We start from the raw sequence: 12,363 nt of genomic DNA on the forward strand, positions 1-12,363 counted from the left end.
TCCTCTTCTGCATTATCAGAGCTCCTGCTGCCTGAGGTATTCACTTAGAAGCTCATCTTCGGGGTCACATTCCTGATGTTGGTTGTTTCGTTTTGGACAAAATAGCTAGAGGCAACAGTGGTGCCAGTGGTGATTGGAGCACTGGGGGCTGTGACCCACAAACTGGGAGAGCGGCTCCAGCAGATTCCACAACACAACATCTGAGGTTCTGTCCAGAAGAGCTCAATCCTTGAAACAGTGAAGGGGGCGATGAGATGATGATATATATGATATATATGATATATATATATATGATACACACAGAGACAGGCAAACACTGGTTCCCAAATACATACATCGACAACAGATAAGCGGACAAAATGGCAGACAGTAGGAAATAGTCCTGTGTATTACAGGGACAACGTGATCATTTCCTCCACTTCTTCACTCCGAGTATTATTATACCGTATGACAAGGCATCTTGGCTTGAGGATTGGCTGTAAGGCAGATCCAGGCTAAAAGAGCTCAACATCACCCTAATGATGGCAAATGCAGGCCATTAATCTTCAATTGTTTGCAGGGGCTATGGCTTGTGAGTGTGTGTGTGTGTGTGTGTGTGTGTGTGGTCTTGCTGTAACACACACACTCACACACAGTGGTGAAATACCCCGTCAGTTGGTTTTTTTTATACTTGGAGAGGTGAATGCGCATTACGTGACCTCTCTTTTTCCTACTTGTACTCCTTTCTTCTTTCCATCTGTCTCTGTTTCATTCCCTTTTGCTCTGTCACCTTACTCAGTTCCCTGTGTTACATCCCTCTCCTTCGGTCTCTCTTGTCTCTTTCCCTCCCTCTCCCCTTTCTATTTTCTTTTCCATATTTCTTTGTCTTTCTTTCACTCACTGCTTTAAATTTTTTATCATCACCCTGTAGCGAGGAAAATGCATCTTGGACAGGCTGCTCCACAGAGCAGTAGGGTGAGGCCCTTTTTTGTGTTTTTCTGGCACACAAAGGTTCATTTTTGTTGGCATGCTTGTGGTCAACATCTAGTCGTCCTTATCTCTACATCACTTCTAAGAACTGTAATTACCCTGCATGATTCAGTCTCTCATTAACATTAACTTTAAGAGTAACAATAGGGTTTTTGTGCAGAAAGTGGGTTCATCTCTTATGCACTCTCCTGTCTTCCTCTTTCGCTTTTCCCTGTTTCCTGTTGGTCTAATCTGCCGCCTTCTTGGCACCTTAGGGTGCTGCCTTCAGAGGCTCCAGAGGAATGACAGTATTAGGGCAGAGAGGGTCAGCCTGCCTCCGTGCAGCACATGGTTTTGGTTTTCTTAACTTTATCTATCGTGCTTTTGTTTTAGCCTCTGGGAAGGAGGATTCAGTGGTCCAGTTCATATCAGTGTGTGCGTGTGCGTGAATATGCGTTTTCCAAAGCTGGGTTGGCTTGTCTCATGTTATATACCTCTTGAAATCAAGCCAAGTTTCTGAGGTCATAACACTAGGGAAAATCATTGTAGGATATTCTGAAACCTGATATTACAATTACAAAATCCAAAGTAGAAGCCACTGTTCAGTGACTAAGCCTCTCTAGTGTTAACAGCATACATAAACAAACATCCTTGAGTTTAGTGCTGATACCGGCCAGGGCATCAGTTTTTTTCAGTCAGCCGGTAATGGTTCTAATGCAGAGAGAACAAAAGTATATTTTGTCATCGTACAACAAAACGGAACTAAAAGCAGAACAGGTAATAATCTGAAATCATCTGATGTGTAATCACTTGATAAAGTGTAAAGCAATCAGGACTGTGTGAGCAAGGTTTATCGAGGATTTGTGTTCGTGAGAATGAATTTTAAGCAAGCCGGTGAAATGAAACAGAGCAGGGAAGAGAAACTAGAGCACAGACATTGGGTTAATAAATTAATTGGGTTTTTATATCAGATACTGTCCAGATATATACAACACAGTGCTATTAAAACAGGCACTTTATTAACTATCTTTTAACCATCACAAAACTGTGGCAAGAACTAGGAGTTCTGATTTTAATTCCCAAACCAGCTTGAAAATAACCAAAATACCCAGCAACTGCTGCTCAGGGGCCCTTTTGCTAAGCAAAAGAAGCAATCTCTGTTTGCTTTTGTGAGCTTCCATGACATTGTCATGTGAAATTACGTATTCGCCCCTTCATTTTCTTTTCCCAATTAACTTGTTCGGGTTCACAGGCCCCTCAAACCAGCACCAATAAAATTAATTAACCTTTTGATTATAGTTTGATTAGATGGTTACAGAGAAAAAAAGGGGATAATGAGCAATAGAGGCTGCATAATTCAAATGCGTCTCCATTATGTCTGCTAAGCCTCAGTGCACCTCTTGATGGGGAAATTTTATACCTGCACGGTACCCAGAGTTCAACATCTTATACATTAAATAGTAATCGACAATTTGTAATGATTAAACAAACTAGATGTAACCGCTTAATAGGTGAGCTTTAGAGGTGCTGGTTGGCAGATTTTGTTTCACCTTTTGGAGAGAGCCAGGCTTCTCATTTCCTGTATTTATGCTAAGCTAAGCTAGGCAGCTCATGGCTGCAGCTTCATATTTGACAGATATGAGAATGGGATCGACCTTCTCTTCTGACTCTTAGCAAATTTATTTGCTTGAAATACAGTGTCTTCATAGTCGTGTAGCATAATGAGTGTTTGCAAAACCTTGAAAGTTGCCTTCTGTGCATTTAGGCCTACAGTCAGAGAGCATCATTCCATTTAAACACCATAAATGGCTTTGAGAACTTAACCAATAACAATATAAAAATCAGTTGACCTCCATGTACTCTTTCATTTTAGCTGCTGTTTGGAGAAGCTGACTCACTAAAAGAACTTCAAATGTGAAGCATAATTTGCCTTGTTTTTCTACCTGTGGTGAATCTATTAGACTCCAACTGGTACCACATCTCTTTTTAACAGCTATCTTTTTTTAATATGTCTTTTTGATATAAAGACATGCAGGTGTTCCCTTCATAAGCAGGGTGGGGTGACAGCAAGGATGACAGATTATGGCACAGTTATAAGGTTATGAAGGATATTATGTTCTTACACACATTTACCTGATGTTGATACAATTCTCACTATTTTTGTAAATGTTCATACATTCATACATTTACATCATACATTTCTGTTAAACTTTACCCTCAAACATTGTATTTACGGCTCCAACAATTCCAGCACTTCACGGGCCTCACCTTTACATACCGTGTAGAGAACAGCTGGCATAGAGTACGCTCTTTAGTCATCAGCCTTCTAGAAGAATGACATCCTTAAGTGAAAACAGCCAAATCCCAAAGCACACTGAATTATTGATCACTTGGAAATGCCACACAAAGCCTTATATGACCACACATGAACACAGTAGAAGGCAAAGAGCTGCTGGATCACATTAGCCAGCAGGGAAATGTTTAGTTATGAACTTCCTGAAATGAAGTTTAATTAAGTAGATGCGTAATTTTGTTTGGAATTGATTTTCTTAACATTAGAGCAGAAAGCTCTCACACCACAGCTGAGCCCACTCAGTAACACCAACACAGCAGCCACACTAAACACTCGTCACACTTGGTTTATTTCACCCAAATATTTAAATTCACCATTGGTGGACTGATTATGCATTACACAGTAACTGGTTTATACAGCAAGTAGCTGTCAACAACATTAGGCATACATACTTTCTACAGTGTGTATAATATCTTGAATGAACATTCACACATTGATTACATCCCCTGCAGAAATGGATTCTGCCTTGTTCATTTAGTGTTAGGGCCCTACGGCTTTCCGAGCCTTGCTGCATGTAATGTGAGAGAAAATGTGATTCATATTGTTAGAGGATTTACAGTTTCATCTATAATGAGTATTGTGGTAGGAAGAAAAGCAGGAAAGTACTGATGTAAGTATTGATGTGGGGGAAATTGTGCTGTGTCTGCATGTAAGAGTGTGAACACTTAATTATTGGGAAATGGATGTTGGCATTCAGGACCGTGGAAGAAGCTTGTTTGAGGAGAGTTCTTAGCCTACCCTTGTTTCAGGTCTTGGTTTTTATTATTGATCCCTGATTAAAAGGATTACTACTATGTGTGTGTGTGTGTGGGTGTGGGTGTTAGTGTGTGTGTGAGTGTGAGAGAGTGAGTGCGCACAGTAGTGCTTCCACTTTCAGTTCTACAAAGTTAGGGTAACTGTCTATACCGATGTCAGAGTGAGTAAAAAAGGGACCAGCATCATGTGTGCTGGCCACACAGATACAGATGAAGTCATTCTGGTTTGTTTGTCCAACTGGAATGTGAGAAATATTGTTGTTGGAAATATAATCTGCACTGACAGACACACCGATGTTGACATGCAGAAGCTCAATGATGTTAGAGTACTGCTCTCATTTTGTCTGCAACCTAGAAAACGGAAAACAACTCAAAACGCAACACTGTTATTGTGCCAGGCGGCAGTAGCTTAGTTACAGTCTTGTTGCAAATTGGTGTCAACAAGTCTCTAAAGCTGTGTACGACTTAAATAAGGAATTCTGCTCCTGAAAATCATGGATACTCTGAGCTCCACCTTCACCATCACTGACTGGGTGATATCCAATAGTTAAAATCAATATTACAACATTGAATATTTGAACACATGCTACTGACATGGCTACAAGGTTGATGGATGAAGGTCTATTGGTTTACCATTTTGGTCCAGATTGAAGTATCTCGACAACTGTTTGATAAATTTTCATGGAACTTTGTACAGCCATTCGTGTCCCCAAATGCAAACATTCAGGTCCCCCTCTGGAGGATTTATAATAACTCTTAAAGTATTTCCTAGTCTTACAAATCTGCGATTTTTTTTATTTTTTGGGCACATACTGATATTTGAGATTTAAAATCTTATAAAATTCATGAAAGCACACATTTTTCCTGAAATTCTTTCAAGCTGTAAATATATACAAATTCATAAATTATATTGGTCCACAATTTTTTACTTGACAATATCAACAATAAGTAAATCTCATGTGATCCATAAAATAATGTATAACCAGAATAACCATGTATACTGTACCACATGGTTTATAAAAAAAAGACAGACACTTTTCTTCATGCTTGTAGACATAGCAGCTCTATAGGGAGTACATAGGCACACATGTTTTGTCTGGACACTTTGTTATTATGTAAGTGTGTGCAGCACTGAAAGTCATATTTGCATTTTTCTTTTTATCCCCTAAAACCTCAGGGGAGGCTGTGTATGCATGTCGTGTTATATTAAATATGGAATCCCCCATGTCCCTTTCCTCCTCTGCTTCCTTTCTCCTATTTAAGACCATCTATGCGTATTGGTTCCCTGTGCATTTTGGAACTGATTTCAGTTCCTGCTCATAACTTTTAAGGTATAGTGCTCCATGGTCAGGCTCAAAGTTTTGTTCATCCCTAATGAACGACAATGCAGCCACTGGTTCTCAGGCAGTGGTTTCCTGGCTGCTGCACACTGAATCAACCCTTCATCCTATAGACTATATTTATATACTACTAATTTGCAACACTGAATATGTTTTGTAAGAAACACAAGAATGCTTTTTTTCCACCTTTTTGTAAGGTTCTTTGTAATCACGTTTGGAACATAGCTATATAAAGCTAAATATACTCTGCCTGAATACATGCACTTGTACACCTTCATACATAGAACAAAGAGTTTCAATTACACAGTAATGTGAGCACTCTGTGCACGGTCTAGTCTCATAACCGTACAAATCACGTACAAATGGATTGTTCTCCCAGTGGAAAATGACCCAACAAAGTGCAATTATCTTGTTAAACATCATAACAGCACTGAATATGTGTTGGGCTACAGGGACACATTTACTTCAGTAAAATTGATTCTCAGCTAATTATATTTTGTCGATATTCAGTTTTGCCTCTTAATGTTTGTGTGGAAGCAATTGCATGGAAAGTGAATGACTGATTTGAAGTCTCAGTGTTGGGATTTTGTGGTCTCTCAGAGAGTCGCCTTTTTAAGGCAAAAATCCTCCTCACATTTTCTTATGTAGTCATAGCTTGCTTGTTAGTGGATAACTAGGCAAGACAATAGAAAATGTTTTAGTGATTCTTCCAGGTTACGCTGTAAAAGAGAATATGTCTACACCCACTCTAACAGACCAGAATCCACACTAGTGCAACAAGGCAAACATCTGAAATCACAAGCTGGAAGACCAGATGATGCGATTTGAAACCTGAATGTTGTGCACTTACGTAATGATTAGTTGAAACATTGATTGACAACGAGATAAAATATATAATATAAAAATATATAATATAGAAATTTACAGTGTTTGTTTGTGATACAACAGATCTGAAATGATTGCCTGTGAGGCTTATAATGTGAGAGACTGATAAGTTTGTGGTGCTAATGTCTAATTGATGTATGAGTACAGTAAACTAATTCACACGCCTGTGTTGTTGACAGAAGTCAACTGGACCATTATCAGTGAAAACCACTCCAGGCCAGGTTGCCTTATTAACAGCAGGGTTTAATTGCTGAAGGAATGTGGCCAGGCGATTTCAGAAGCTACTCCCTGGAAATCTATTCTACTGAGTTCATAAGCTGAAGTTTACTCTTGGTGTGGTTATTTGAACTTCCTGCCTCTGAATCTTTAAGCAAACATAATTTTTGTGGTGTTGCGCTTTCAAGGTTCTTCAGGCCTCTGGATTAACTAGCTTTTTCAGACAGATGCAGATTTGACTTTTCACTGCTTCAGTGTTTACTGAAAGTTAAACAAATATATAAACCAAAGTTGTTACCTAGATGGCCTCTAAACAAAGTTGTCATAATATATTTTTTTCTAAATCACAGAGTCATGTTGTCTGGTACATCTACATTTTTGAGATGAAAGGGAGATAAGAGTAGGTAACTTGCTGTGGATGAGAGATCTAATTTTTTACCACCCACCAAGCAGTCTAATCTGAATAATTTTTTCTTCTTCTCCTCTCTCTTAAGGTTCAACATCCCCATTAATCATCACCCCACGAGACTGTTCTGGACATCAACATGGGCCGCTGGGACCACTCCTCCCCCCTGTCCCCTGCCCTGAGGCTAGCAGTCATCACAGCAATTCTTCTCCTCAAACTCCATCCCTCACTGGCTGGCGCTCCCCCTGAGCAGAGCTTGGGTAGCTCTGTTTCGGCAGTGTCCACAAATAAAACTGAATGCAGCAAAGCTGAGCCGTGCGCAAGGGGGGTGATCTTACCTATTTGGGAGCCCCAAAACCCGTCATTTGGTGACAAGGTAGCCCGAGCAACAGTTTACTTTGTGGCTCTGGTCTACATGTTCTTAGGTGTGTCAATCATTGCAGACCGTTTCATGGCATCAATAGAAGTCATCACATCACAGGAAAAGGAGATCACTATCAAGAAACCCAATGGGGAAACCTCAACCACCACTGTTCGGATCTGGAATGAGACCGTGTCCAATCTCACCCTCATGGCTCTGGGCTCTTCAGCTCCTGAGATCCTGCTGTCTGTCATAGAAGTCGTAGGTCACGGGTTCGAAGCTGGCACGCTGGGCCCCTCCACCATCGTAGGCTCTGCAGCATTCAATATGTTTGTCATCATCGGGCTTTGTGTGTACGTTGTGCCCGACGGTGAGACGAGGAAGGTCAAGCACCTCCGCGTCTTCTTCGTCACGGCCACCTGGAGTATCTTTGCCTACATTTGGCTCTACCTGATCCTGTCTGTGATCTCGCCTGGCGTTGTGCAGGTGTGGGAGGGGCTGCTCACATTCCTCTTCTTCCCCATTTGTGTTGTGTTCGCCTGGGTGGCTGACCGCCGCCTGCTGTTCTACAAGTATGTGTACAAGCGCTACCGCACCGGCAAGCAGCGTGGCATGATCATTGAGACAGAGGGAGACCGTCCACTGCCCTCCAAGGTAGGCTCAGAGGACACATACTACTTCTACTAGCACATCTACCTATTACCACAACTACAATCAACACCAATACTTTGTATTATCATTGCTCCCATCTCTGCTTCAACAGATAAAATGCTACACAGAGTGCCAACCAACAAGGAAATTACATGCACCAGTGCTTCACATGAAATGGATATAAAAAGAATAAAAGAAAACATTTCAAAAACATTAAAATAGAATACATAGAATGCATAATATAAAATGGACTCAATGAACTCATTGAAAATAAAAATAATACAAAAACAGAATTTATAGAAGCATTAAATCAATTAAAATATAACATTCAAAGAAGGGCAGCAGTGCAGAATGCAAAGCAAAGTCAGGAAAGGCATAGCTAAAGTCTAAAGTGGAAAAAGTTTTTAGCTTCGTCTAAAAAAAAAATATATAATGAGCTACAGGTAGGGTGCTCCAAAGTTTGGGGGCATAATTGGAAAAGGCTCCATCCCTGCTTTTTGGCTGTTAATGGAATCATCCAATAAACCAGCTGCATGATTGCAGCGTTCCTAAAGGCACGTAGTTAACAAGGGAATCAGCAATGCAGCTTGGTCCTAGCCAATTAAGGGCTGTGTATAGAGAATGACCTTAAAGTCAATTCTAAATGTTACAGGAAGCCAGTGCAGGGCAGCTGAAACTGCACTAATGTGCTCTCTCCTCATGGTTCTGGTTAGTGGCTGTGCTGCAGAGTTTTGAATGTAAATAGGATTAATTAAAGTTTATGAAAACTTGGGTATTATTTCTGTAGATTTGGTTATCAATAATAATAACATTGCTGAGATGTAGAAATGCAGTAACATCATTTATTTTAAGTCACACGGGGCAAGAAACACAATATGACAATCAGGCAGATTCTGGTTCGTACTTGGAAAAGAAAGTGAAACCAGATTGTAAAATTATTAATTATAATTATGTTTCTATTACTTCTTATACCAATATAATTTCTAGTATTTTTTTTATTGCAATTCAGCCAAATCTAACATGCTTTAGTTATGCAGAATCTCCTTATAACACATATTCTCTCAACAAAGACACTGCCACTCTATATTATCCCCACCAGAAATCACTCCGTGATGATTATGATGTTAACAATGATAACGACAATTGAACTCCTCCAAGTCAATTCCAGCAAACACACTTCTCATCTATTAAACAGTGAGTTGTTAAGACATTTGACATTTAAAATGGAAAAAAAGAATGTTGTAATTATGTCTTACAAAGAATCTAACAGTCATGCTGGGAGCTCTCTCTTTTCCAAAGGCGTACCAGTTTGGGAACCGCCGACCAGTAGAAATTAATTAAGCTGTCCTCATCCAAACATGCTGTAGAAAAAACAAAGGAGCAGATAAGGTGCTCCATGTAGGTTCATGAGTAATGTGTATCTGAAACAATTATCTGTATAACTGAATGAAATTCTGCCAAGGTAAACTCATGCTATGAAGCTTATTACTGCAAACACACACACAAGTACTTTTTAAGTATTGTCATTCATTAATTTCCTGTTTTCACTACTGTGTGATGCTTTGTGTGATTTCTTATGTAGTGTATTACACGTATCTAATTAAATGTCCAGTGTTGTGGTGTTTGGTACATTTAATCAGTTAATGTAGTGTCTCTTTATCCAAATTGGAAAATGTCTTGTGTTATTATTTCTCTCATTTCTTTAATGCGATTATTAAGAGCCAGTGCTTCATTGCTACATGAAGAGCACTTTCATTTCAACTTCTGGCGACAAGAAATCACTGAATCAAACCCAACAGTGTCCCAGAGGGGAAAGCCTAATAATTTAGAAGTTTTAAATTGCCGCCTTGCTTAAAGGGCTAAAAGACATTTCATCAATAAAACTCTACTCAAAGGATTTCAGTGAACAACAAAACAGTCTTTACTCTGAGACACAGATGGCTGACATTGTGTTAACATGTCTAATAAAAGCTGATGTTAGTATCTGCTTGTGTTCACACATGGTACACATCACTTTTTAATTTCAAAACCAGGGATTGTACCTGTTATTGTTGCCTTGAGATTTGACATACTGCTCCAAACCCTCAAATCAACTGCACTGTACTAATTTCAAACGCTATCTTTCCCATAACAAGGTGGACATTGAGATGGATGGGAAGATGCTGAACTCTCATGGTGTGGACTTCCTGGATGGTCCACTGGGTTTGGATCTAGATGAGAAGGATCTGGATGAGGAGGAGACACGGAGGGACATGGCCAAGATCCTGAAGGAGCTCAAACAGAAACACCCTGACAAGGAGGTGGGTACCAATATCAAAAGGACCTCCCATAGAGTGCAATAAAACATCCTGTCAGAGAAACTTGCCGTCACCGAATCTCCTGTCGGTTTGTTTTTCTCTATATTGTTTTTTGTAGAGGAAATGAAATGACAAAATAAGCAGCAGCAGCAGCACCAGATGACGCACTTTCTATTTGTTTCCATGATCACAGTGATTATAGGGATGAGTGCAAGTAAGGTCTCATCACCACCTCTCAAATTAATTTGGTAATGGTATGTCTTAAAAACAAAAATTGCAAAAGAAACTGAGCATCCATTAGACAAACAGACATTGGCAATTCCTATTCTATCTGTCTCTCTGGCTGGCTGCCTGTTCTGGCATGATAAACATATCAGAACTTTGAGTCTTGTTGTCTTACAGTGCATACATGCATGTGTCTCTGTATACAGTACAGCGTAGTTATTGTGTAAAATGTGATATCTGCTTAGTCAGGCAGGTTGACAGGATGGCAGAGCTAAAAAGGAAAATAAAGTGTGTGTATGTGTCCGCTTTTGTTTTCCTACCTCTGAAAAGATAATATATTTTAGCCCTTAGCCCTCAACTATGGTGCGAGGTTTGCTCTACTCTGCTCCTCCTGTTCTTTGGACAGTAAAGAGCATAATGCAGGCTTCAGGCAGGCATCAAGACAAGCTGCTGAAATGGCAACTCTTCTTTCATGCCTGAGAGCCTGCTAATAGAGGTTTTTAAGAAAAAAAAAAAAAGGATTTTTTTGCCTGTTGATTGTTGTAGACCTGGCCAGCAGAGCAGAACATCTGTATCTGATAGGAGTTACATCCCAAAGCTCCAAAGCTGGCATTCCTTCCCCACAGCTTCATTTTGGTTTTGATCAAGAAACCTGGTTTTGACACCAGTAACCAACCATACACATGAAGTGGAAATAGCTGCAGGTAGCTTCGTGGTAAATACACATAAAAGGTATACTGAAACACATTTGGATATTACAGGAGAATGAGGTTACCAGCTTAAACCATGCCAATTGTGACTGTGATCCCAAAGCTGTTACAGGCCAGAGTGTCTGCCATTGAATCAAGCTTTTCTCTGAAGGGACATGTATGCAAATCTGTGTTTGCATAACGACCAGTAGTAGTAGAAAGTAGTAGCCTTTCTGAAGCATTAAAACAAAGTAAATAGAAGTCTAGTTTTCTCTCAGAACACTTGAATTACAATATGCTGAAAATCACAAAAAAAACCCAACTAACAGTGTGTCAAGTAGGCTGACTACCACCTGACAGAAATCACTGACATAAATCCTTATGACTGAAACGGCACTGTGAAATTACCCATGCGATGCAATCCACATGTTTGCATATCACATGTTTACTATAAGAATTGTAGCTGTAGTCAGTGTGCTCTTTAGTTTGTATAATCTGTTTTACGATATTGTTACTGACTGGAGATCAGTAAGATTCGTATTTATTATTAATATCTAAATAAATGTTCACACGAGGCCTCTGGTGTGTTGCAAAGGTTTTTTTTTTTAATTTTATTTATAAGTAAAATCAACAGTGGGCTTTGTTGTTTTTTACATTTCTGCACTTTAGTTTGTGTGATTTGTTACTGTAACTGCAGATTAATAAGATTCCTATTTCTTTCATGACTTGCAAAATTGTCTTTTAAATTGACAGACATGTGTAATTCATGGCACAATTCAAACAGGATCATAAAATTATTCGTCTCTTGCCATCGAAAACTATACATATTTTTACCAAAGTAAGGTCCCAGGGTCTCCTCCAATAGTTTGCTGTTAGGAGAGAAAACCAGTGGAGTGAGGACAGGATGGAATGGAGGAATAGGGAAAAAAAAACCTATTCCTCCATTCCTGAGATCGACCCAGGAATTCAGTGCATTTATCAAACAGGATGGATGCTTGCTGTCATGTGAGCTTGGACCTGGATCCTCTTGTTGACGGAGGACCTCTCTCCTTATGAAATTACCAAGCTGTTCATGTTTCATTTGGCACATCGTGTGCAGCGGTGTAAGACCTCACTAAGACTTTGATAATCCGATGTATATTCCTCAATGCAACCAAAACACAGATATTGCTGATTAAAATTAGAATTTTAGTGTTGTTTATCTTTTGACATATTGTAACAGTATGACCCATTGTAA

The 12,363-nt window shown here is 39.6% G+C and overlaps 1 protein-coding gene across 1 annotated transcript in view; it reads left to right on the forward strand.

The window, feature by feature from the left end:
• The first annotated feature begins 7,042 nt into the window (after nucleotides 1–7,042).
• The window catches only part of slc8a1b (solute carrier family 8 member 1b), a 119,564-nt gene continuing 114,243 nt past the window's right edge, over nucleotides 7,043–12,363 (forward strand). Inside the window, exons 1-2 of the mRNA XM_070840677.1 lie at nucleotides 7,043–7,918; nucleotides 10,051–10,215. Coding sequence (XP_070696778.1) covers nucleotides 7,043–7,918; nucleotides 10,051–10,215 — 1,041 coding nt within the window. The remainder of the gene's footprint in view (nucleotides 7,919–10,050; nucleotides 10,216–12,363) is intronic.

The sequence above is a fragment of the Pempheris klunzingeri genome, chromosome 12 (assembly GCF_042242105.1).
Source record: "Pempheris klunzingeri isolate RE-2024b chromosome 12, fPemKlu1.hap1, whole genome shotgun sequence".
Taxonomy (NCBI): domain Eukaryota; kingdom Metazoa; phylum Chordata; class Actinopteri; order Acropomatiformes; family Pempheridae; genus Pempheris; species Pempheris klunzingeri.